Here is a 27,719-nt window from a genome sequence, read left to right as displayed (position 1 = left end):
CTGTTCTAGGATCTTATGTAAATGGAATCATACAGTATGTACTTTTTTGGAGTCTGGCTTCTTTCACTCAGCATAATTTTGTGTGTGATTTATCTACGTTGTGGAATATATCCATATTTTTTTCTTTTTATGGATGAGTTTGTGTATTGTCCTGTTGAGCAACACCTACGATGTTTTCAGGCTTTTTCTACTCTGAATAAGCTGCTTTAATGTTTCCTCAAAAATCTAATTCTGGATACATGTTTTCATCTCTCTTGAGTAAATACATAGGAGTGGAATTACTGGGTAACGGGGTATATTTAATTTTAAAAGGTATGGCCAAATCATTTTCCAAAATGGTTGTACCATTTTGCGCTCCTTCCAGCAGTAGATGAGAGTTTCAGTTGCTCCATATCCTTGTCAACACTTGTTGTTTTCAATCTTTTTATTATGAGCCATCCTATTGGGTGTGTAGTGGTATATTTTTGTGGTTTTAATTGGTATTTTCCTGATTACAAATGATGTTTGGGGACATTGACATGTGCTCACTGGCCATTCCTACTTGTTTTGTGGCCCAGCATATTTTAGTGAAGATATTTTACAGTTTGGTGAGGTTAAGTTGGTTGAGAGTATTGGTCAAACTTTCTGTATATTTTTCCTGACTTTTTTTTTTTTAGTCAATTTGTTCCAGCAGTTACTGAGAGAGGAGCGTTAAAATCCCTTTAATTATGGAATTGTCTATTTCTTCCTGTAATTCTCTTAGTTTTTGTTTCAGGTATTTGAAGTTCTGTTATGAGGTGCAGACAATTTAGGATTATTGTTTCTTCATGATGAATTGACTCTTATCATTTTGAAATGTCCATAATTATCTCTGTAATACTCTTTGTTCGGAAGCCTATTTTGCATTATATTAATTGAGTCACTCCAGCATTCTTAAATGTAGTGTTTATGTGGTATATCTTGTTCCATCCTTTTATTTTTAGGCTGTGTATCTTTGCATTTAAAGTATATCTCTTGTAAACAGCATGTAGTTGGGTCTTACTTTTTTATTCAGTATGACAATCAACCTACTGTTTTGTTTTGTTTTAGGGGGGAATGTTCAGTATATTTAGAGTTAATGAAATTACTGATATTGTTGAGTTTGTCTACTATATTGCCATGTGTTTTCTATTCATCTCATCTATCTTTATTCTTTTTCTTCCATTTCTACCCTCTTTTGGACTAATCAAGCTTTTATTTAGCATTCCATTTGTTTCCTTCTATTGGCATTTTAGATATACTACTTTTTTTTTAAATTTTCAGTGGTTGCTCTCGAGATTACAATATGCACACTTAAAGCATCACAGTCTTCTTTGAACTAACATTACATCCGTTCCAATGTAAGCACCTTACAAGCGTATCCTTCCGTGTAGCGCCCCCTTGTTCTTTGTTCTATTGTTGCTGTACATTTTATTTCTACAAATGTCATAAACTCCATAATACATTGTTGTTATTTCTACTTTACGTAGTCAATTGCCTTTTGAAGATCTTAAGACCCAGATACAGTGTTGTATATATGCCTATGTATTACCATTTCCACATTCTTCATTCATTCATGTACATCTGTGTTTCCATCTAGTGTTATTTTCCTCTAACCTAAAGAACTTCATTTTACATTTCTTGTAATTCAGGTCTGCCAACAATTAATTCCCTCCGTTTTTATTTATCTGAAAATATCTTTATTTTGCCTTCATTTTTAGAGGATATTTTCATGAGATATAGAAATTTAAGTTGACTTTATTTTCATTTCAGGACTTTAAAGATATTATTTCATTATCCTCTGGCTTGATTTTTATTGATGAAATGTCAGATGTTATTTTTGTCATCATTTCCCTATAGAGAATGTGTTTTATTTCTCTGATTGCTTTTAAAATTTTCTCTTTATCTTTGATTTTCATCAGTTTATTTACAATGTGCCTAGATATGTTTTTTTTTGTGAGTGTTTATTCTGCTTGGGGTGTGTTGAGATTCTTAGCTGTGTAAATCCACATGCAGTATTCTCTCTTGTCTGCTTCTGGGATTTTAATTATGTATATGTTAGACTGCTTGATAATCTTCCATAGATCACTGAAGTGCTGGGATTTTTTTGTTTGTTTGTTTTTAAATCTTCCCTCCCTGCCCCCTGCCCCCTGCCCCACTTTGGATAATTTCTACTATCTTTTCTTCATGTTCACTGAACTTCTCTTCTGCAGTGTCCTGTAAGCTGTTAAGCCCATCCAGTGAGTTTTTTATTTCAGATATTATATTTTTCCTATTTAGAATTTTCATTTGGTTGTTTTGGTCTGGTTGCTATCTCTGTGCTGGGCTTCCCCAATGTGTTCATCAGTTATACCCATCTTTTTCTTTAAATACTTTAACATCTTCATAATGCCTATTTTGAGGGCCTTGTTTCTGTATCTGCTCTCCTGGTTGTGGGTCAGATTTGCCTCCTTCTTTGCTTGTCTAACACTCTTTTTATCATGTCCTACATATTGTAGATACTATATTATAGAGATTCTGGACTTTGTTGTTTTCCTTTAGAGAGTCTGACTTTTGTTCTAATAGGTAGTCAACTTACTGGTGGTTTAGCTTCATCCTACTGAGAATTCATGTTAGACTTTGTTAGGAAGGGACCAGAGTAGCTTTTATTTTATGGCTAGAGTAATCCTCCTCTTAAGGGGTACCATTTCTGGGATCTCAACTGAATGTCTGGGATATTCTTTAAAGCCTCCTCACCCTACTTAGTCAGAAATACAACATTGCCCAATATTATGTGACCTGAGGACTCTGCGTTCAGCTTATAGCCCTCAAGTAGCAAATCTCTGCTAGACTTCATGGAGTCTCGCCCTCAAGTGCAGATTAAAATTTGACCACCAAGGTAGAGGATCCTGTTAAGGTTTCTAGAGTTCCTTTTCTACACAGCTCCCTTTTCTCATGTACCCTGTCTCCCAAATTCGAGTGCCCTCACAAGCCCCAAACTCTGATCTCTGTTTCTGCTACCCAATGAGATTATAGCTCTCTGGGTTCCATGTCCCTGTGCCCAGGTTTAGAAAGTTCTCCCAAGCAGGAAACTAGGGATACTGTGGAGCCTCATGAGTGTCCTTTCTCTCTAGAATCACAGCCCATCGTATCTATTGTCTACTGCCTGAAAACAGTTGCTTTATATATTTTGTTTAGTTTTGTATTTATTTCGATAGAAAGGTTAAGTCTAATACCTATTAGTACCATTATGGCTGGAACCCAGTCGGTGATCACTTTTAACTATGCGGAATTACTGTGTACTCAAGGAAGCACATGAATGTGGCCTCTGTCTTTGTATGCACTGTTATCGCCCCCAGTAAAAGGAGTGCTTTAGTATCACTCGCAGCCACAAACAGCAAATAAGAACTGGTTCCTATGGGAACCACATCAAGGTGACTTCCCAGGGCAATTCATGTGACAGGAAATGAAGATGCATTCACTGTATATATGTAATTGGAAACTTTATATCCATTTAGTAGCTGGGTAGCTTTTTAGCATCCCATTGTCTTAGTCCTTTTGGGCTGCTACAACAGAGTACCATAGACTGGGTGCCTTATGAACAACAGAAATTTCTTTCTCACAGTTCTGGAGGCTGGGAACTCCAAGATCAAGGTATCAGCAGATTCAGTGTTTGGCGAGAGCCCACTTCCTGGTTCATAGATGGCCAATTTCTCTCTGCATCCTCACATGATAAAGAACAAGAGAGCTCTCTGGGGTCTCTTTTATTAGAAGAGCATTAATCCCATTCATGAAGGCTCCACCCTTATGACCTAACGACTTGTTCCCAAAGGCCCCACTTCCTAGTAACATCACACTGGGGTTTAAGATTTCGACATAGGAATTTTGGAGGGATACAAACATTCATGGAATTCTATGGAATCGGAGGATCATGATGCCATGGTTCAAAGAGGCACTTAGTGGCATTCTTTTATATCTACCATTAGCAAATGCAGGCATGAACTAGGCTAAGGAGAGATGCTTTGGGGCAAGTTCAATAGAAGCTGGCATGTGCATTCCTCCTATTTATGAGCCTAAATGGTAATTTTCAAAGTCTTTTCTTAAGTGACAGAACCATCGCTCCCCACCTCCCTTCTCTTAAATGAAATCCTTTGCAAGTCTGCTGTATTCAATTGGGGGTTAAAAGAAAGGTCTGGAGCTTCTCTCTTGCCCAATCCACTGGCTACAGTTCAGAAATGTCCTTACAAAATCCTAGGACTGTGTGGAACACATTTGAAAACCACTGAGCTGGAACATCTCCTGATAATATCAGAGCCTCTCTAGTCCCTAACCCAGACCCCTGTCTTTGATATAATCCAGTGATTCTCAACTCTGTCTGCTCACTGGGATAACTGAGATCTTTGAAAACAGTACTACTGTTCAGGCCCCACCTCTAGAATGTTGATTTAATTGGTCTGGGTCAGATCCCAGGTATGGTGTTCTTTATGAAGCTTCCTGGATGATTCTAACATCCAGCGAAGATTGAGAACCTTTAATCAGACAGTTTGTGGTTGCATTCCTTGTCTCCCACACTCAGCTCTTGCTCAGGCTTGAGCACTTGCTTCAGGCCTCAGGGATGGAATGTCAGGATTCCCCAGCGCACTGGAGATTGGCCTGGATGAGTTGGGGAAATAGAAATCCCAGAGTGGGAGGTCGTCAACACCTACATGCCCAGTCTGTTCTGGGAGGACAATATTTTCATCTATCCATATCATTGACTCTTCTGTCCACCTCACCTCGCTGTGTACTTGGAATACCTAAAGAGGTGATCATGCTAGAGTTTGTTACTATTTAAGTTACAGAGTTCAGAGAGCAACACAGGAATGCTTAATGGTGCCAAATTGCATATCCTAACAGGTCTATGGTGGTTTGCACTGCGTATTTACCACCAAAACGTGCTGCAAATGTCATAGCAACTGCAGAGGAACCCCACCCCAACGGAATTATGGTGTTAAAACATTAGATCTGTGGTTTTGAATCTTGATTGTACATCAGATTATCTCGGAAGCATGTTAAAATGAATATTCCTTGGTCCCACCCTGGGAGATTGTGAATTAGTGTATCTGCAGTGGAGCTCAGGAATCTGTATTAATAATTACTAAGTAATTAATAAGTACCTTAGTTGGTGCTGCTACAGTGATCCAGGACCATGTCTTGAGAAGCACCAAGGACCAAAATAAGAGATAAAGCTTCCCTCATTCCTTCATACCCAGGCATATTTTCCTGCTCATGTAAAGCAAAATATCTCACAAAACATAAAGTTAAATTATGAGTGTCAGCAGAAAGTAGCACAAACAGAGCTAACCCAGAAGTGTAGTTTATCTCCCACAAAGTCATGCTTGATTTTTGATGAGTTATATGATTTTTCTCAGACCCAAATCGCTATCTTCTCTCCTTGTTGCAACAAACTTTGCTTTGGGTAAGCCTGAGATAAGGCTGAGTGACTCATTTTCTCCCCATTTTTATGGATTTTCAAGTTTTTATGCAGTGACCAAATGCTTGTTTTAGAACTCAGATAAGAATAAAGTACTTTTTAAAAAGAAATCTGACTTGTACAAAATTTAAATGTATATGATTTATACATGGGTTGTGGGGGAGGGGATAGTTATCTACTTAAAATAATGCTTCATGTTACAGAAGGACTTGCTTCCATAAACACATCGTTTAGGAGAGAAATCTGTCTAGTGTTTTCAAAATGGTGTTTCACGATGAACATTTGGCCTAGGCTCAACATGCATGGAAAGCCCTGTTCTTATAAAAGTAAGCCACACTTTCAAAATGACTATGAGTTCCACCAACAATCAATTTACGAGGGTGGGGAGCAGCCTAGAGGCACACTGAGCTTAGTTGGTATCAGAAGTTTTCCACAGGATCTGGCCTGGTGGCATAGTGGTTAAGTTGACACACTCTGCTTCAGCATCCCAAGGTTCATGGGTTTGGATCCCAGGTGCGGACCTACACACCACTCATCAAGCCATGCTGTGGCAGCATCCCATATACAAAATAGAGGAAGACTGGCACAGATGTTAGCTCAGGGCCAATCTTCCTCACCAAAAAAGAAAAACATTTTCCACAGAAATAATCAGCCCAATGATGAATATCATCAGCTCTTCCCTTATCTGCTAACCATTTCAGGAGACAGCCATGCTGAGGGCTGAGGACACTATAAAGACGTTAAAAGATTCAGGTTTTATCCCCCAGAAAACTTCATACTCTAAAGGGAAATGGAAGCATGTGCTATGTGTGTTAATTATGCTCCCAGTGGAACACCCCCATGCGGAAGCATATCCCCAGACCACTGGAGAAGGATGGGATGGAGAGCCTGTACTTCAGCCTTCTCCCAGCTTGCCCCAGCATTGAACTAAGGACCTATTTTGCCGTGTCCATCTCTGTCTCAATGACATAAGTGCTCAGTTCTCACTGAAGGACATATTGGGACTGACAGCCTCACCATTGTGTATGTCATATGTCATGGCTGACACACGAAGAAATGGGATTTCATGCAATGCAACGCAATATAGCCATCAGTGCCTGCTGGAAGAAAGCCTTGTTGTCCTGGACCCCTTAGAAAGCACCCCTTCTCGGTCCTCTTTGCCCCTCCCTGCAGCCCATCTGAATGCAGGTTTAAAGCCCCCTCTCCCCCATTACCCCCATCCTTTGCTGTGCTTCCCCTTTGTCCACCCTGCCCTTTGATTGCCTGGCCCTCCCAGCAGGGCAAATTGCAGCTGAAACAGGAGAACAATGGGATCAGGCAGCATCCAGACGGAAGGACTGGGAACAGGGCAGGGCTAACTGCGCGACTTTCAGCTGGTCTGCCTGGGTGTCAGCGAGCAGGCCTCACCTTTCAATTGCCGGAGTGAAATCCAGCCTTCTGACAGGCCATGGCCTTACCCAAAGGCAGAGTTAATTGGCAAGTGAAACAATGAACAGAAGAGAGCTAACAGGAAAAATCGCATTGAAGGGGAGTTACCTTGCAAGACACTTAAGTATTTGGGAAGGATTTTCGTTCAACACTAATGCATTTGAGTGCTCCAATTTCATGATGCACCATTATCAAACAATTGATGGATGGTTTATTGTCTTTTGTATGCAGCCATGTATTTTGTCATGGTAATAGGTACCTCAAACATTACTTTGTTTATTCATTCAACAAACATTTATTGAGAACTTTCTGGATGGTTTGCTTTGTAGTAGGAATCGGGGATAAGAAGATAAATGAGAGAGTCTCTGACCTCAAAGTACTTACAGTCTAGGAAAGGGAGACAGAAAAGTACACAAATAAATGGCACATAGCATTATAAGGATTATGATAGATATCTTTATGGGAGACAATAGTGCATGCAGAAGGAATGGCATAAGAAATTAGGCTGGAGGGGGTGATTGTGTTTGCAGAAAATATGTTCCAATATACAAGTCATTAATCTCACTGTTGACAAAATGAAATACCCATAGTAAAATGTATGTTTTTTATTTATTCAATAAATGTTTATTGAGTATCTGCTATTTGCCAGGCACTGTGCTTGGTACCTCTGTGATGGTGTTTACAGGGCTAGAAAGGGACACAGGCATTAATTCAATTAGCACACAGATCAGTGTAAAATTAAAACTATGATACATACAACAAAGATAAGATACGTGGTTTCATGAAAACTATAATAGAAGTATTTCTATAAGGTAGAGGGGCCTCCCTAGGATTGAGCTGAGATTGGAACATGAGGAAAGAGTGAATTAAGGACTCTGCTAGAATAAGATGGAGCAATAAAGAAAAACTGCTGGGAATCAAGGACCAAGATTTTAGTCCCAGCTTCACCATGAAGCCCCTCTGTGGACTTCAGTGTTCAGATCTAAAAAAGTGGAGGCGGATTGGTGCCAGGGAGGTAGGAGAAAGAGGGTGACTATAAGCCCTATTTTGCTCAGATCCAAAATAATAACTTACACCTTTTATCCCACTGTAGTTTTTAATAAGTGCCACTATTACCTCTCAAAAATGAGAGTAATCAATTATATAGTCACCCTAAGAAGTGGCAAACTTTGTCTCCAAGCCGTCTTCTAGACCTGTCATCCTCTGAGTAGATACATAGGGCCAACTAAAATCCAAAGCATAAATGACGAATTAAGAACGCCCAGATTCATAAAAGCTAAGTAAGTAGCATTTAATATTTTATGCCATGAATAAGACTTCTATATTTTTTCCAAAAATGGGATAGCAGCCTATGTCCACAGCAGTAAAAGTCAAGTGGCCGGATTAGTTCTCTAGATGTTGATGATGGTGGTCTTTACTAAAAATGACGAGATGAAGAAAAAATTAAATAAATTTTTTGTCTTACTTTTCTCCTGGGCACTTATAGGCTTAGCTTGGGGAGATTCTCTCATGATACTTAAAAAATATAGTCCAATACTGGAAGTATAAACAGAGTTTCACAAAATTGAGGAGGCAGAAAATAGCCCTAAGATTCCAGAAACTAGTGTTAAGGAAACCCTAGTTGTTTTACTGCGTTGAATTTTACCAGTAATGCTTTCTGCCATCTGTATTTTGACTCTCAACAGGGACCATAAGAAAGGTTTTCTAATAAAGCATAAATCCCATAGTGTCAATGGCAAATTCATAGAGAGATAGATAAGCAGATCATAGACAGATACATACTACAGGTTAAAACTTCCTAAATTCACTAAGCCAATCATCGTATACTTCTCAGTGGGGATATTATTCAAAGCTTTCTTTAATTTACCAATCATTTCCCTTCTTTAACAAATGTTAGGGTACCGCATCTGGTAAGTTTACTACTCCTCGTGTAAAACAGGACTTATCATAAGCTTTGAAGAATTCTGCTCTGTACTGGTAGCATAGCTTATAATCTATCTGGAACAATGCAAGCATATCTATATTAAAAATAGTTTTAATATCTCAAGATGATGTGTTCACTATCCATTCCCTTTGTGATTATAGACACTGGTTATGTTGGGCCTCTTAGCAGAGGTTCTGCTTTCCTAACTGAAGAGTCAGTCCTAAGGAAGGTGCTGAAGTCTTAAGACATTTATTTAGAAATCGGTGTAGAGGGAAACACAGCTGAAAAAAATTTGGAGGAGTGATCTTGAATGATAATGTTTTTTTCCTGGCACGTTTGTCCAGGAGACTCAAGATTCCTTTTGAGAATATCCAAGAGTTTCCTCAAGAGAGCAGTCAACGCCTAATGTGGGCTTAAGGATGCCTTAGGATCCCAAACACAGCCCCACTCCTGAGTCGGCAAAGATTTGAAGGCTCTTTCACGTTTCTTTCCTTCTTCCATTTCTTCTCCATGCCTTTGACTGGCCCACTTTCCCCATGTAGTCTTCCAACCCCCTCCGCACCGCTTAATTCCTCAACTTGTGCTGTTTTTCCTTCTAGTAGTGGTTCCTAATGAGTGAGTATGGAGTACAGAGATGTTGAACTCCAGGATAAAGTGCAGACAGAAATGAAATGAAATAGGACGAAGCAAAGGGAAGATATATGTTTGCAGAGAAGCCAGGACAGAAATAAGAGGCAGCTTGAGTCAGGCAAAAAAGGCAGGGAGTCAGGAAGTTCGGATTCTCTCCTGAACACTGCCACCCTGGGCAGGACTCTCCATTGCTGAAGTTTCAGCTTCTTCATTTGTAAAATCTGGGCATTGGGCTAAGTGACCTTTAGGCCCCTCCTCTCTCTAAACAGTTCTCATTCTGAGATTACATTAAACCAAAATAGGTTAAAGTTCCTGTTATTTAGGAGAGGAAAGACAGCGATTAAAGCCTCCTTATTAATGTTCAAAATCAGTATGACATATTTTTACTACTGCAATTGAGAAAACCTCTGTAAAGCATTTTGGAATTAAAGGTGGTTCTTTCCAACTTTCAAATAATTAAGCCTTTTGACATTAAGTTTTAAATAGCTTCAACATGCTCATCTTTGTCTCTCTCTCTCTCTCCCCTTCTCCACTCCACCCACCCTTAGGCTTACGAGCGGCCGCAGAAACACTCAGCTCTCCATTATGACCCAGGCCTCCCGCAGGACTTCACCGGTGACACCTTAAAACCAAAGCACCAGCAAAAAAGCAGCAGCCAGAACCACATGGACTGGTCCACCAACTCTGACAGTGGACCTGCCACTCAGAATTGCTTCATCAGTCCAGAGTCTGGCAGAGAAACTGCAAGCACCAGCAAGATCCCAGCTCTTGAGCCCGTGGCTTCCTTTGCAAAGGCCCAGGGTAAGAAGGGCAGTGCAGGGAGCACATGGAGTCAGTTGTCCAACAGCAGCAAAGATCTGCTCTTGGGAGGTGTGGTTCCATCCCCAAGCAACCACAGCTCACCAGCCCCACCCAGCAGCTCTGCTGAGTGCAATGGGCTTCAGCCTTTGGTAGATCAAGATGGAGGAGGTGCGAAGGAGCCCCCAGAACCACCTACTATAGGCAGCAAGAAAAAGTCCAATAAAAAAGATGTGATGAGTCAAACCATACCAAACCCAGACCTGGACTGGGTCAAGAATGCCCAGAAAGCATTTGACAATACAGAAGGGAAAAGGGAAGGCTACTCTGCAGATAATGCCCAAGAGGCATCACCAGCCAGGCAGAATGTGAGTTCTGTCAGTAATCCTGAAAATGACTCAAGTCATGTCCGGATTACTATCCCTATCAAGGCACCCTGTCTAGATCCAACTAACCATAAGAGGAAAAAGAGACAGTCCATCAAAGCAGTGGTGGAAAAGATTATGCCAGAGAAAGCCCTGGCTTCTGGAATCACTATGAGCAGTGAAGTAGTTAATAGGATACTTTCCAACGCTGAGGGAAATAAGAAAGATCCCCGGGTCCCAAAGTTGGGTAAAATGATAGAGAATGAGTCCCCTTCAGTTGGCCTTGAAACTGGTGGAAATGCTGAGAAAGTTGTCCCAGGAGGTGTGTCTAAACAGCGGAAGCCACCCATGGTCATGACGCCTCCAACATGCACAGATCACTCTCCATCAAGAAAGCTGCCAGAATTCCAACATCCAAAATTCGCTGCAAAACGGAGGTGGACGTGCAGCAAACCAAAACCCACTAGTATGCTTCGAGAGGCAGTCCTGGCCACCTCCGATAAACTGATGGTGGAGCCACCGTCTGCTTATCCCATCACCCCATCCAGCCCTCTGTACACCAACACAGACAGTCTTACTGTGATCACACCAGTCAAAAAGAAGCGGGGACGACCAAAGAAGCAGCCTTTGCTCACGGTTGAGACGATTCATGAGGGGACTTCCACCAGTCCAGTCAGTCCCATCAGCCGGGAGTTTCCTGGCACCAAGAAAAGAAAGAGACGACGCAGTTTAGCTAAGTTGGCCCAGCTAGTGCCAGGAGAGGACAAACCCATAAGCGAGATGAAATTTCACAAAAAAGTTGGAAAGCTTGGGGTGTTGGATAAGAAGACCATCAAAACTATCAATAAGATGAAAACACTCAAGAGGAAAAATATCTTGAACCAGATCTTGTCCTGCTCCAGCAACATTGCTCTGAAGGCTAAAGCTCCCCCAGAGACCAGCCCTGGGGCAGCAGCAATTGAGAGCAAATTGGGCAAGCAGATTAATGTCAGCAAGAGGGGAACCATCTACATTGGCAAGAAGAGGGGCAGGAAGCCAAGAGCAGAGCTGCCACCCCCATCCGAAGAACCCAAAACAGCCATCAAGCACCCAAGGCCTGTTTCTAGCCAGCCGGATGTTCCAGCCGTGCCTTCCAACTTTCAGTCACTTGTGGCATCTTCACCAGCAGCTATGCACCCACTTTCAACACAGTTAGGTGGGTCAAATGGCAACCTGAGCCCCGCCAGCACTGAAACCAATTTTTCAGAGTTAAAAACTATGCCAAATCTCCAGCCCATCAGTGCTCTTCCAACCAAAACCCAAAAGGGAATACATAGTGGAACCTGGAAGCTGTCTCCACCCAGGCTGATGGCCAACTCACCTTCACACCTTTGCGAGATTGGGTCACTCAAGGAAATAACACTGTCCCCTGTGAGCGAGTCGCACAGTGAGGAGACGATCCCGAGCGACAGTGGCATTGGGACAGACAACAACAGCACATCTGACCAAGCGGAGAAGAGTTCAGAATCCCGACGGAGGTACTCTTTTGATTTCTGCTCCCTGGACAACCCAGAGGCCATTCCGTCCGACACCAGCACAAAGAACCGTCATGGCCACCGGCAGAAGCATCTTATCGTGGACAACTTTCTGGCCCATGAAAGCCTCAAGAAGCCAAAGCACAAGAGGAAACGGAAAAGCCTGCAAAACCATGATGATCTCCAGTTTCTGGCAGACCTGGAAGAGCTCATCACCAAGTTCCAGGTGTTCAGGATCTCCCACCGGAGTTACACCTTTTACCATGAGAATCCGTATCCCAGCATTTTTCGGATTAATTTTGATCACTATTACCCGGTGCCATATATCCAGTATGACCCGTTGCTCTATCTTCGTAGGACTTCAGACTTGAAGTCGAAGAAGAAGCGTGGTAGGCCTGCAAAAACCAATGACACCATGACAAAGGTGCCTTTTTTACAAGGGTTCAGCTACCCTATTCCCAGTGGAAGTTACTATGCACCCTATGGAATGCCTTACACATCAATGCCTATGATGAACCTTGGTTATTACAGTCAGTACCCAGCTCCTTTGTACCTATCGCACACACTCGGAGCAGCTTCCCCATTCATGAGGCCAACAGTGCCACCACCTCAGTTCCACACAAGCTCCCACGTGAAGATGTCTGGTACAGCTAAGCATAAAGCAAAGCATGGAGTCCACCTGCAGGGCCCTGTAGGCATGAGCCTCAGTGACATGCAGCCATCCCTGAATCCTCCCAAGGTGGGCAGTGCCAGTCTGTCCAGCGGTCGGCTCCACAAGAGGAAACACAAACACAAGCATAAGCACAAGGAAGACCGGATCCTGGGGACCCACGACAACCTGAGTGGTCTCTTTGCAGGCAAAGCCACAGGCTTCTCCAGCCACATCCTGAGTGAACGGCTGAGCAGTGTAGACAAGGAGCTCCCGTTGGTGAGTGAGAAAAACAAGCATAAGGAGAAGCAGAAGCACCAGCACAGTGAAGCCGCCCACAAAGCTTCCAAGAGTAACTTTGAGGTGGACACCCTGTCTACACTGTCACTTTCTGAGGCCCAGCATTGGACGCAGGCCAAGGACAAAGGTGACTTGAGCAGTGAGCCTGCAGACTCATGCACAAAAAGATACTCTGGCAGTGGCAGTGACAGTGGCAGCACAAGACCAGAGAGCCTGGACGTGTTCAGTGAAATGAACGCTTCAAATGACAAGTGGGACAGTGACGTGAGTGGGAGTAAAAGGAGGAGCTACGAAGGCTTTGGGACATACAGGGAAAAGGACATCCAAGCCTTCAAGATGAACCGCAAGGAGAGAAGTTCTTACGATTCCTCCATGTCTCCAGGTAAGGCACAGTTTTTCTTCAGACTTGGGCTATCTTGTCATTTAATTGCTGGGCTTTGCAGGTCAGAAATCCTCCATGTATGGCACATTATGTTCATTAATTTGCAGAGGTAGGAACCAAATGATTATGGATCTCCTTGCACATTTGAGTCTGCTGCACATTTTATACATTATTTACTTGATATGTACCATCTTTTCTCTCTCTTGGAGACATTGCCTGAGAACTGTGGGCCCAGAGGCTGCCCCAATAGCTACCTAGACTGCAACCATGCCCACTACATTTATGCTTTTTATTAAAGATGCTATTTTAGGTCCTCATTTGATGGGATGGTGCAGTATGCTAGTTGAATAGAGCCTCTAGAACTCACTAGGTATACCAGTAAGATCCCAAGAATGTCAAAGATGGACATGAATGAATATCTAGTTTACCTGATGTGCTGTCTCCAGAAGTGACACATCCTACATGAGACGTCTACAGCAGAGACCTTGGAAGCTGATGACCAATGAATCCTGAAGTCCACCTGATGAGGGAGCCACAGCCCCAGGCCATATTGTCCTCTCTTTGTCCTTGGGCATTTCATAAGCAGGCCCCCAGAATGAAGCCCTGACTCATTATTTCCCTGCACAGAGGACAGGAAACCTGGCTGAAAGGTGTTGTGTGCCTCCTGCCCCTACGGGACCTTACTGCTGCATCTCTTGGCATGTCCACCGGGAATGGGATTTGCCCGCTCATCTCTCAACTCAAGTATTGGTTGCTACCAGAAAGAGCTCATTCCTTGTCAGTTACTGGCAGAACTTTTTACTGACCTGCCCACCCACACAAACCGTCCTTGCCACGGAATCCTCACACTTCTGCATAAGTATTCTTTTATCCCTGTCCACACATCACATAGATGATGAGACTCCGGTAGAGCAGTTATTCACTAGGAAAAGAGTAGAAACTCCTTTCCTAGAAGTTGCAGAAGCTAAAAGGAGTTTTCCTGCTCTCCCTTCCCCCAAATTGTTCCAACCATCTGGCAAAAGCGTTTTTAAAGGTCCAGTCTTCCCTGTATAAGGTTTGTGTATCTCTGTTTATAATGTGTATCCCTTACTTGTCCTCTCCCTTCACGGGGAGTCCATAATTAGTGAAGGTAAGGGCAGTCTATTCATGAGGAATAGAGATATTTTCTAGGTCGGCAGATTTCAGGAAGAAATATGATTATGAGTTAGAAGCCACTTAAAGATTGCCCCAAATTGCCACTAACTTGTGAGTTGCTGTAGTGGTGGGCGTTCTCCTTGGTTGATGAAGAGACCAATTAGTGGTCGTGTCTCCTACATTTGCTGAGGGTGATAAATGGCTCACATTTCATGTCTGCCTGAAGTGGACGTGCTTATCTGGGTCTCCCCATTTCTCATCATCAGGCTTTGTTGAAGGTGCTTGTTTTTTGTGCAAAGCCCACCTGGACAGAAGTTGCCAGATTAAACTTTCACATGAGAAATACTGTTGCTTTCTCTTTCAGCATGGTGGAATTGATCCATAGGACCAAAACTAGCCGTGGACAGAGGGTATTCTTGTTTTTTTATTTTCTTGGCATTGTGTAGCTAGAAAATAAGGGTGGTATGTTATTAAGAACTTAACCAAGAATCCTAACTTAACATGCCTGAAAAGCAAGATCTCAGGAGCTAAAACTAGCCATCATTGCTTATTAGGTTTCTCAGCAATCTTACCAGGTATTTTTTGTGATTGGACTGTATTGCTGGATGCTGGTTGAAGTTTCACAGCCAGGGGTTCATCTGTAGTCCCTGTGTGTTCCTGAAGGTGCTCATATTCTATCCATACAATTTTCCTTGTATTTGCGTTCATGTGGTGGTCATTACTTTATTTAAAATTCTCCCCCTCCCTCTCCCTCTCCATCTTCTTGTTTGTTTTTCGGCCAGCCACATGAGGTGGGAAGAAGTAGGCATCATGCCAATGTCATGAAAGAAAGCTGAATTCAGCCTAAGAACTGGGCTCGACTTTGTTACGACCCTCTGCGTGACGATAGTCATGACTTTCTGCTTCTTTAGAGCACTGTCTGCCAATCTGTAACTCAAAGGGTTGGGCTAGACCTCTTTCCATAGTATGTTTTAGTTCTTCACATACATGTCTTCATAACACCCTTCCTGCAATCTTAGAAGAGGGCTATTTTCATTTCTGTTTTACGTATCAGCATACTAAGGTTCAGAGATGAAGTGACCAGCCCAGGTTCAGAAAGCTATCAATTTTGATTCTAAGCCCAGGATTTTACCCATGAATTGCAGCTTAACTTCACGTCACCGAACTAGTTACAGCCAAGTCTAGAATATAGGTCCCAGTCCTCAGCCCTGTGCTCCTATATCCCACCATCTCCCTTCCTCTTAGAATCCCATCCATCCTCTGACTACATGCATTCCCCTAAGGCATCTGCACAATGATTATATGATGATTTCAGAAGAAAGTAATTAGGACAAGAAAACATCCCTTTATTCAATTCCCAACCGATGAAGCAGGATTCATTATGGCCTAACTTTTTCTCAATTTCAGCCTGGAAGAATCTACATTGGACAGGGTTTCCACGTCTATCTATACTGAAATCCAGTTCTCTGAGCTATTTTGGCCACTGCTTTGTGCCTATCTCTGTGTTACACAAGTTTATTTTTTCCTCAACATTTTGATGAGCCATAATTGTTGGTGGCTTCTCTGTCTGCATGAGTTATGCCTGTTGTCCTATGCATCTTATTGAATATCTTACTGGAACAGACTAGCTTATCTATCATTCCCCTCCCTTCCAAGCCTTAACCTCTCCTTGCCTGTGCCCTAAATGTCTCCTCTCTTTCTGAACCCCTAAAGCATCATGGAAAAAATGTCTTTAGTAGCACTTGGAACCCAATGTCAGAGTTTGTCAAGACTCCCTAAGCAGCATTCACCTTAATGTTGGGAGGCAGATAGGATGAGGCTAAGGTTACTGGAGGCATTAAGATCTTTCAGAGACTATCTGAGTCACAGTGTCTCTTCAGCTGGATGATACTGAAGGTCATGATTGGAAATAAGCATCTGTACTTCTTTTCACAATTTGTATCCCTCCACCTTTCCTTCTCCATTCTGGATTCACATCCATAGCATCTTAATGACTTATTTCACGTGAGCTAGTCTTCTCTAAAATAGATATGGCATAAATATAGATGTCATCCTTTAGCCTATTGAGGACCAGATTTAGGAGCTGAGTCAAAAGAGCACTTTGAGCGCTCCCTGAGATCAGAGCTGATGAAAGGCACCATATAAATGTAAGTCATTACCATTATGGAGAGAGAAATTAGAGACCCCATTTAGCAGTAGCAGCAGTTGCACACTCCATTTCCTCCTTCCTGCTTGGAAAATCATACATTCTCTATCTCCCTGCCCCAGCAGATGGATGCATTGTCTCATTAGCTCCCTTAAAACACACCTAAATCTTAGAAGTCATACAGACCCCTTACCTTTTTTCTATGTTTTTTTTTCATTTTGCTTTTTGATTTCAGAAGGCTGGGGCTCTTTTGACCTGTTTTCTAAATGCATACCATCTGCTAAATCTCCACTTATAAAATGCTTGCCTGGGGCCAAATAATGGATAAACAGTAGGAAGGTGCAATCCACAGATTCTCAGCGTTGGAAAAAGCCTTATTGGCCCTCATCTGCACTTCTCTCCCGCCAGGCATCACCATCTTGTGCACACTGACGTGCAGCAGATTCCCAGAAGAGCAAACCTGTCCAAGGTTGACAATACATAGTCAGATGATGCTGTGTGCTCTCAAAGCCAAGTTCTTGTAAGGCAGTGAGAGAAGTCTCTACAGTGAGTGATGTTCCCCCTGTTTAGACCACTTGGAAACAATCTTTGCATACTTTGACCTCAGATTATGCCAGGAACTTCAGACATCTTGACCACTGCTGTCCAGGCTCCCATCAGATGTTGGAGAAACAGTGAGAAGAGTAAATTTACATGTGTTACCTCTCAGTCCACTGCCATTATTAGTCAAGGTAGCCATCCTGAGTCCCCAAACATCAAGTACTTTCCTCATGATGAATGAATGCTGAGAATTAATTAATCGTTAGTTCACCTCTCAGTTATCAGAATCCTGCCATATAGGTAGTTGGATTCCCTTGAGCCTGGATGTCTCCACCTCTCCTTGTGACTTCCATCTTGCCCTTTGCCAGCTCTTCTTATCGGTACTATGGGGCATTTGGGGAGGCAGTCTCTGTTGTCACTCAGAGGCAGGAAATGGTGCCCAAGCCAAAAATAATACAAAAATCTCCTCCAACAGTCATCCAGATGAGAGAATTAACCACATGGATGAAATATCATGAACACTGTACAAAAGAAACATGTGTGAAGAAAGTTTTCTAAAAATGGAATAGAAGGAAGAGGAGGACTCATGGGAGGAGAAAGTTAAGACCAGGGAAAAAGAACGAGTAAAAAATGGAAAGCTGATGAAGTGTATTCTGTTTAATCTCAATCCAAGTTGAATTCTGGGTCATCCCGTAGGAGGAAATGAAAGATTAATTAGCTAATGGCTGCGGTGTGGTTTAGTGGGATTTTGAGTACCTGCTCCAATCTTGTCTCCTACCCCAGCTGAAAGACTTCTTCATCTTTTTGACTCTCATTTTTCTCAAGTGAGACTATGACAATAAAGGTTCTGACCAGACCTGATCATCTAAGATTCTAAAAGTCTCAAATTTATGCAATGGAATTTGAATCTGAACACACACACACACCTAGATTGGGCAGTTAGGAAGAAAATGCCCACGTTATTGGCCAAGTTGGCCAATTAGGTAGCCGTTCAATGAAGTTTCAAGACAGATCCTTCTGGTCCATGTATTAATTTACGTGACTCACCTCATTCATCTTTGGCTCCAGCCACTTCTCTTGGCCATTTGATCTTACCTTTCCAAAAGGTGGAACTCCTCATAACTGCACTCTCACCAACAAATCAACTTGGTCATTGTGCAGGCTGAAAGCACAGTCATCATCTTAGAAATAAATCAGCTAGAGCACTAATGTGACCAATTGTATGGGGGCAGATAGAGCTAGCTTGCGTTTATATTGAGACTCAGAAATAAAAGAATCTTAATAATATGGTATAAACACCTCATTTTGCTGATGAGCATACTGAGGCTTAAGAAGGTCAAATGACTCATCCAATGATACATATCTAATTGGTAGAATTGCTCAGACTTGGAAGCTTAACATCTGGGAGAGGGAAAAGGCAAGGGAGGGAGAGAATAAAATAAATAAATAAATAAAAAGAAAGGTGAGTTGTGGGAGAGATGATAAGCTGTATGTTTTCTTTTGCTGTGTGCTGTTGTAAAAGGTAAGCATGTCTTTGACAATAATTTGGTTTCCAGGCTATCTCTGGGGACCCATGTTTGGGACTGGAAACGATCTTTGTGGATTCTGATGGAAGTCATTTTTTTCTCCTTTCCTGTCTTAACAATTGCACATACTTATTTTATCGAGCCTCCCAAGGTTCCTCCTAGGGTTTCCTTTTGGAAACCAGGAATTAATCAAATTAAATGTTATGACCCATAACTTTCTGGCAATGAAAAAAAATCTTAGACTCACAGCATCTCTTTGCTACATTGAAATCAGAAATCCAGCAATTCTGCCTTTGGAGCATGAAGTCCCAAGGCCATTTATCTTACCACAGTTGGCAAATGTTCTCCTGTCCAGTTGGAAGTTTTTATTTATACCTCTGTGGCTTTGGAGAATTATGCAGATTCAGGTGTGGGTGCAGAGAAGTTACAGTTTCGACAGACTTGGCCTTGATACAACACGGAGCTTTTCTAGGCTAGAGAAATCAGAAAAGCCTGCCTTCCAAGGGCTGGCCTGTCACTAGGCAGAGATAAGGATGATGCCTTTGGGAGGACCCTCTGGAAAACCATCTCTTCACTCTATAAACTAGCAAGTAATGGGACTGAATACTTATTAGGACTGTGGCCTAAAATTGGCTGAATTCAAGGGGAAGTGATACAGACAAGAGAAAATATAAAAATTATTTATTTAGTGCCTAGTATATGTATGGCTTGGTGCAGTTCTGGGGGAGGAATTCAAGATGAGTAACTCAATGCTTTTGCCCTCAAAGAGATTACAGTCCAAGAGGCTCTCCTGTATAATCTAGGGGAGGAAAACAGATGCAACTCATATTGTAAGGCAGACTATAGGGGCCAGCAGAAAGTCATAGAGGAATTTCTGATCTGTCCAAGTGAGGGCAAGCAACCTACATGTTTTCAGTTGGGGTGGAGAAGTGGGACCAGGAAGTGCTTCTTTATAGTAGTTACCATACAAGATGGGTCATGAAGAATGGAAGAAGCTTTTGGAGATTGGAGATGGTGGAGTGGTGATAGGAGGAGGGGGCAAACACGACATAGAAGCCATGTAAACAATAGTACTTAAGTGGAAATATTCAAGAAGTGTTGTGAAATGGTGCTTAGTCTAGTTTTATTGAGGCTAGGATCTGCAGTTATGGGATCATGACAGATAAGGTTGGAAAAGAGTGTTGTGCTCATGAGTTAGAAGGGTTTTTTTTTCCCCAAACTCCGGCGCGTGTGCTTACTTACCTAGGCAATGGGAACCATTTTTTAAATAGGAAAAAGTCATGAAATCACCAAATTATACTTTTTTTTTCCCTGACCACTCCCTCCCCCTAGTCTGGGTTCAGCTAACTTACCCCATCTTTGCATTCTTCATACGGTGTTATAATTATCCATTTCTTGTTTGAATTGTACCCACCACTCTGCCCTTCATCTCCCACCCCACCCCCTAGATTATATGCTTCATAAACGCATCATTATCTACTCAGGTGCTCAAGTGAAAAATAATCCTAAGGAATCATTCTTGATTCGCCTCTTTCCCTCTCTAGCTAGAGTCAGAGATGATTCCAATATGTTGACCCCAGGCAACTGGAAGAGTGGTGGCACATGAACAGAATTATAAAAATCAGAGAGAGAATCTGATTGGTGTGCAAGGAGATGAGTTATTAGGCAGCAATTGGCAACAGTGTGTGGAGCTAGAGCTAGAGATTTACCAAAGGAGAGAATTATAGGGAATGAGGTAAAGAGGGTGGAAAGGAGGACCCTGTACCCACCTTAAAGAGGGAGGCAGAATAAGAATGGATCAGGGAAGAGGCAGAGAAGGAATGGGAGAAATAATGGAGGAAAACCACGGGGTCAAGGAAGAATGAATTTAAGAAGAATGGGATGGCCAGTAGGGCTAGAAGCTGCAGAGAGTCCATGGAAGATGAGAATATGTATGGACAAATTGGTGGCTCTGAAGACAAAGGAAAAGATAAAAATTATGCATTTAGTTTCTCATATGGTTAAGGTGTGGTGGGCTGTGTGCCAAATCCAGATGACAAAGAGTTAATGAATAAGTGGGTGATGAGGAAATGGGGGCTGCAGGTGCAGAAAGTGAAACTTTGTTGTGGTTCTAGCAGTGCTCCAGTTTCTAAGGAGACTTTGTTTCTGAAGTCAGCCCTTGGTGGGAAGTGACACATCCATTCTTAGAAGGTCTTAAGTCTAACGTCCCCCAATGCTGGGAGCATAAGAATAATGCCAAGACCCTTTATACTATGTCTTTCTGCCTCCCAGTAAAGGTCTTGTGTAGAAAAGGTAAAGATTATAGTATTTGAAAAGAGGTAAGAGATTCTAAGCCAGCTTCCCTTTCCTGCCCTACAGACATACAGGCACTTATGTTTTGACTGTGGTAATGTCTATTTGAAAACTTCTCTTTATGGTACCGTGGGTGTTGGCTGTGCTACTGTGAATATATGGAAGACTGTACAAAGTTCTGGTTATCACAAGTTCTAGTAAGTGAGTCGTTCATTGAACATTTATTAGGTGCAAAGTTATATAGACTAAAGACCAATTGTTGCTCTTCCGGCAAACTTCTTCATTATTTTGTCATATAAAATATATATGCTGGTTCATAAAGAGCTTACATTCTCAGGAATTACTGGGAGCCTTTTAGTTACTTAACATATAACACAGTGCCAGGAAAACACAGAGCAGAAGCAAAGAAAAAGCAAGAAAGGGCTCCTGAGTTCAAGTTCCTTATACTAGACTGAAAAAAGACTAAGTCAGCATACATAAAACAACCAGAGAATGAATGCAGACCAAGTTTAATTCATGCTCACTCAGTGGACAACAATAGAAGCTGTAGGGATCCAAGATTAGGAAGGATTACAATGTTCAGTGAAAAACAAAATCCTGGAGTTGAAGCTTGGAGAATGGATACATAGTGAATGAGTGTGACAGCAGATGGGCGAAGATCTGCGGGTGGGCAAATGTGGAGAGTACAGGAAGGCACCTGGCTAGATTGAAGATATCAGTTGAGTGGGGATGGATTTTCAAGAGGCATAGTTGCCATGTAGAGGATGTAGAACCGCAACCCGGGGGAAAGGAGGACACACTGATGTTAAAGGGTGCCTGGCATGAAGGATATTGAGCTTGGAGTGAGGTCTGGGTGAAATGAAGTACCAGGAAACGTGCCTGTCCTCAAAGACATTGTAAAGCTACCAGGAGACAAGAGATGGATATATACTCATATATGAAGGAATCAGAGAGAATAATGAGAATCCACACATTTAATGACTCGAAATCAAAACCCATTCTACAGGAAAAAGGGACCCATAAAATAACTTTCAGAGTAATAAGTTGCATGTTGTAAAAGCAGGTTGACATTGGTGTTTGCCGAATACGTAAGGCTTCAGAACAAGTTGGATAACAAGGGGGCATTAAGAAAGAAGATCAAAGAGTAGAGTGAGCAAGTCCCAAGGCTGTCTCTGCTGTGGTTTTCTCATTCTTCAGTGACGGGGCCGGGGAGATTGGGAATGAAGACAGGAGTCAGTAAGGAGATGGGGCTCCCCATGTTGATGGAGGATCTGATGACATACAGAGATAAAAAGCTTTCCCTGAGGCCACATCCCTGTCACCCTTTACATCTGAACAGGGCATTATGCTTTTCAAAGCACATTTCCTGGCTTTTATTTGATCTTCAGAATCCACTGAGGTTTGCAGATAGGTGTTGCTCTCCCAATTGATAGGCAAGGAAATCAAACCCAGAGGGTTAAAGTCTTTGTCCAAAGTCACTGAACCAGTTGTGCACAGAGAAAGTCCTGGATCCCGAGTTTCCTGAATTTTCTCATCACCTCCTTTCTTCCCACTGTATTTCCTAAGTCTTTGACAGGATCAATAGTATACTCAGCTTCTGAGTTATCCATAAAGAACCCTTGCCAGTGGGTTAAATAGTGGAGCCCAGAATAAGGCACTAAATAATAGGCAATTTGGTCTTTGCTAAACTTAGTTTTTTTATATAAAGGGAGCTCTTTGGAACCAGAGTCAGCCAAGCCCAGGGTATGAGGCCGATTCTATGTGCAGAGCCTTCATCTCATCTGGAAAACAGAGACCCTGAATGGAGCATGGATATCCTGAAAATCGCAAAGGTGGTGCAAAGGGAGAACAAGATTGGTCTTATTTATTAAATCATAAAAAACTGAAACTAACAGTTAAAACTTTGTTTTTTGGTTGGTTGTTTTTTTTTTTGGTGAGGAAGATTGGCCTTGAGCTAACACCTGTTGCCAATCTTCCTCTTTCTGCTTGAGGAAGATTGTCCCTGAGCTAACATCTGTGCCAGTCTTCCTCTATTTTGTATGTGGGATGCCACCACAGCATGGCTTAATGAACAGCGTATAGGTCCATGCTGGGATCCAAACCCACAAACCCTGGTCCACCGAAGCAGAGCACACAAACTTAACAACCATGCCACTGAGCTGGCCACAAAACTATTATTTTTTAAAGAAAAGTTTTACACTATTTGAAGGACTTTACAAATCTACTAGTAAATATACAAAAATTTGCATCTTGAGAATGGTATAGGCTAAAAATAAAAACAGACTAGAGCAAGTCATTAACGAAACCATGGGTTTAGGGTCACATCTAAAATGTTTAGCGAAGTGTTAGGCGACTTCATCCCCTTTCGAATGTCCAGCAGACACTGAGATTGAGTGAAAGAACTATGGTTCTGAACCAGCTTGTCATGTCTTATATTCCAAGTAAGACCAGTACGCCAAAGAGATTTCTCTTCTAGAACATACTTCTTTGTTCTATCAGTTATCTTTTTGCTTAATTTATTTATTGTAATCACATAATTGAAAAAGTATCAAGTGCCTAATATGTATAAGACATAGTTCTGGCAATGTTAGAGCTATAAATATGTGAGGGCACCTCATCATCCTTCAGTAGGAGTGTCATAGGCCTGAAAGTCCATGTCAGTATGTGTCCTAGTAAATAATAAACCCCTTTCATGTTAGATACTATTTTTCTCTTTGAGGCCCCATCAACAGCAATAAAAATGGATTCCTCACCCACAGCATAAAGCAAAGGATTGTTTGGAAAAACATTTATTGTTTCTTTTATCATCTAAAAGAAATACTTGGTAGTGAAGAAAATTTGGAAAATTTAGAAAAACAAGTACAAGGAAAAATAAAATCACCTACAATCTCACTCAATAACCATTATAATAACATAAATGCACAGATCCCCAGCTGATGCTAACTGCTTGCCTTGCTTCCCTTCCTTTCTGTCCCCCTGCCCCCCACCGGGAGAAGCTAAAGAAAGCAGACCCTTGATCCCCTTCCCCATTATCCCTCCTCTTTCTCTTCTCTCCTCACCGCCATTTTGGTTGCTGGGTCTTTTCAATTTTCTCTCAAGTGCCTTCCCAGAACTGACCACCATAACCTTTCTTGCTGCGTTCTGTATCGTTGCCCAAACAGGGGAATATATTTCTAAAATAAATGCAGCAGCAACTGGGCATGAAAACCATCCAGATTTCCAGACTGTCCTATTTCGGATCTCCATAAGAATTCAAGTGCCAGGACAGCAACTGGGAAGGGGACAAATTAGTCATGGCTGAAGATAGTTGCCAAAAATTTTTCCCAAGAGTCACTGAGTATTGAGTCTTTCTTCTCAGATCAGAATCTGACAAGGGGGAATGCAAGAAGTTTTCCAAAGATTGAGATTCACAACTCCACCCCACAATGGAAAATCCAACCAGCCAGTGTCTGTTGCACATACCACCCCACTTTGCACATACACAAACACACACACACAGAACAAGTCAAGTTATGGCTACGCAGTGTTGCTGTCACTCACACCGAGAGCATTTAAAGGGAAGGAGCCAGCTATTAATTATAGGTTTATGACACAAAGGACTTCCTTGTATTTGCTTATTTTCCTTCCCAGTGTACCTATGACTATTTCTAAGGTGAGGTTGTCAAGCCAATGGCTCCCACTTCAAAAAACAGCTGTCCTGTTTGTTTTTTCTGCCATTTCTCCTCAACCAGGAAGTCTTCATCTACATATGCTCTGAGTTTGGCATTTGCACAGGGCATCATGCAAAAGAGAAGACAAAATCTTCTGAGAGCTTTGAAGTCTTCATGGACAGTGCAAATAAAATTTTATTATATCAAATAAAATAGCTGAAATAGCTTTTCTTGTTGACTTTTCCTCCATTATTTTTCTAGTTCCAATTGATATTAATTGTAATAGAGGAAAATCTGTCCCAGTGGACTGTCTTAGAAAGGAGAATCTTGTTTCTGGGTGTCTTCTCTTGATACTGATGAGGATCGTGAGTGATGACTCCCTCAGGGGAGTCCCCCGACACAGCATGTCAGCTCCACCTGCAAACAGAAGGTACTCAGACCCCAGAAACACTTCGTTCGTGTGGACTGACCTCCCACCAGGCCAAGGTTGCACCTTCTTGGTCCAGGGCAATGCTTCTCTACTTCATTTTTCATTTTGGTGATCCTTTTGGAAATAATCAGCCCAAAGCAAAACTTTATCACATCCACCTGCCCATTATGACTCTAACTAAATAAAGATATTAATTACTGAAACAGAAAGAGAAGAATGGAGGTCTTTTTCATGGAACATCTATGAAGCGAGCCGTAGGTAAATGAATAACTGATGCCAGATGTAGAAATACCCATTCCTATTGCATCAAGCCCAGAAGTCTTTATCAGGCTTAAAAGACTCTCCATTATCTACACTCACAGCCTCACCTTGTTTCCTGATCATTTTCAGCTTATTCCCTTGCTGTGAGTTCTGCTAAATCTCTCCTTTATCCTACAGAAAATACCATAATTAGCCCTTCATCTGAGTCTCCAATCATCACGTTGCCTCCTTCACATAGAACATTCTCTTCTTTTCCATCTGGCTTTTAACTATTCCCTACTTATTTCCTCAGCCATTCTGGCATTTCCTACTTTCTCTGATACAACTCTAATGTCTTCACTGTCATTTCCGTGCTTATTTATATATGGCCTTGCATTGTTTACCTTTATTTTGCTAAGGGTATCTTGACTCACTCAAATTCAATTTGAGTTGTGAGGGTATCCAGATTATGCCATCCTCTTTTCGGAGCTTGTATGACATTAAGATGGTGCTGAGCACAGGTCTTCCTGAGGGATTGGTTGATCAGGTTGATCCTCTCAGACCACCATGGGTTCCTGGCACATGCTTTGAGAAGCAGTAGCTTAAGAATAAATGCAGCAACTTCTAAAGCAGCGTAGTAGGCAAAAAAAAAAAAAAAAAAACTGGAGAGAAAAGCTCTCAGATGTAGATTTGCATGCTAAATCCCCCACTTACTATTAGTGTGACCTTGGGCAACTTAGCCTCTTTGATCCTCCTTTTCCTCATCTGAAAAATGAGGCTATTAATCCCTACCTGGCAGGGTTTTATGAGAGCCAAATAAAAGGAGAATATACACAAGAGCATCCAGCATCCTGCTTACCACGTAGTCGTTAATAATGTTCATTTCCTTTCACTTGCGTTTTGGATAATATATTCAAGCACAAAAAGTAAAAAACAGCAATTGTTATAGAAATCTCCTTCCTTAAGCAGCAGGCTTTCCTTCCCAATAACACTCTTATTGGGGTGAGTTATATCCCTCTCTGAACACACGTACCTGCACAGAGGGGCAGACATGAACTGGACCGCAATTGTATTTGATGACAAAGATAAGGTGTCAAGATTATGCAGTGATGGTGGATAAGCAACAAAAAATACGCATTGCGCCCGAAGACAACTGAAAGTTCACCGTGTCGGCATCATCTGTAGGCGTTGAAAGTTGTCTTGAAAGGCTGGCAGTTTTGATCCCTGGCGTTCGGTCTGTCACAGGGAGAGTTTGTTAGCACTATTCATTAGCACCTGTTTTGTAGACCAGTTTTTCTACTGACCTCAGCCATAAAAACGCAGCGATAAGAGAAATAACAAAAACTGTATTCATTTTCTACTGCTGCTGTAGCAATTTACCAGAAAGTTGGCAACTTGAAACAACAGAAATTTATTATTTCACAGTTTCTGTGGATCAGACGTCCAGGGGGCTCAGCTGGGTCCTCCGTTTAGGATCTCAGTAGGCTGAAATCGAGGGATCAGCAGGGCTACGATCCTTAGTGGAGTTTCTGGAGAAGGATGCGCTTCCAAGCAAATTCAGGTTGCTGACTCATTCAGTTCCTTGCACTTTTAAGACTGAGCCTAGGACTGGCCTTTGCTCCTAGAGGCTGCCTGCATTTTTTCTCATGCTTTCCATGTGGCCTTTCCAGCAGCAAAGGGTCCAGTCTCTCTGACTGCTGGACACTCCACTCTCTCCACCTTCCAGCACCTGGGACTTCTTGCTATTTCCTGAGCACAGCGTGTTCCACCTACTTCCATACCTTCTGATTTTTGTACATACTCTTTCTTTCTCAAGGAACACCCTTCAGAAGGGAAGATGCTATCATTTTTCTCGTGACTGACCACCTATATTCTTCGTAGATTTTTCCCCGTGATCAAGTAGACAAAGGTCTACTTGATGGAGAATTTTGAAAATGCAGTAAAAAAAGTCAATTATCAAACCACAGATTGCTAAACTGGTTGGTTAACAACTCAGAAAAGGGACAGTTCTCTTTTAGATTGGAGTAGCCATGGAAGGCTTCATGAAGGAGGTGGCACCACACTTGGCCTTGAAGAACTGGTTGGATTTAGATAAATGGGGAATAGATAGGAACAGCTTGGAGGAAAATATGAATATATATATATAGTATTCTTTGAAAAAATATTGCATTTATTCCTTCATTTTCTATACATACATATATAAAACTGGGAATATAAGAGTGAACAAGAAAGACAGGGCTCTTGTACTCATGGAGTTACAGTCTAATAGTTGATGCAGAAGAGAAAAAAAGCAAATAAAATAAATAATAATAAAATGGGAAA

At 41.9% G+C, this 27,719-nt stretch overlaps 1 protein-coding gene across 4 annotated transcripts in view; it reads left to right on the top strand.

Annotated features, from left to right (window-relative positions):
* SETBP1 (SET binding protein 1) overlaps positions 1–27,719 on the top strand; it is a 360,697-nt gene that overhangs the window by 245,005 nt on the left and 87,973 nt on the right. For all 4 annotated transcript variants that reach the window (XM_046671519.1, XM_046671516.1, XM_046671517.1 and 1 more), the window contains exon 4: positions 9,980–13,439. In XM_046671519.1, the coding sequence (XP_046527475.1) occupies positions 9,980–13,439 (3,460 nt within the window). The remainder of the gene's footprint in view (positions 1–9,979; positions 13,440–27,719) is intronic.

Source organism: Equus quagga, chromosome 9, assembly GCF_021613505.1.
Source record: "Equus quagga isolate Etosha38 chromosome 9, UCLA_HA_Equagga_1.0, whole genome shotgun sequence".
In the NCBI taxonomy this organism is placed as follows: domain Eukaryota; kingdom Metazoa; phylum Chordata; class Mammalia; order Perissodactyla; family Equidae; genus Equus; species Equus quagga.
Note: the sequence above shows the minus strand (reverse complement) of the source record. Positions and strands in the feature narration are given on the sequence as shown.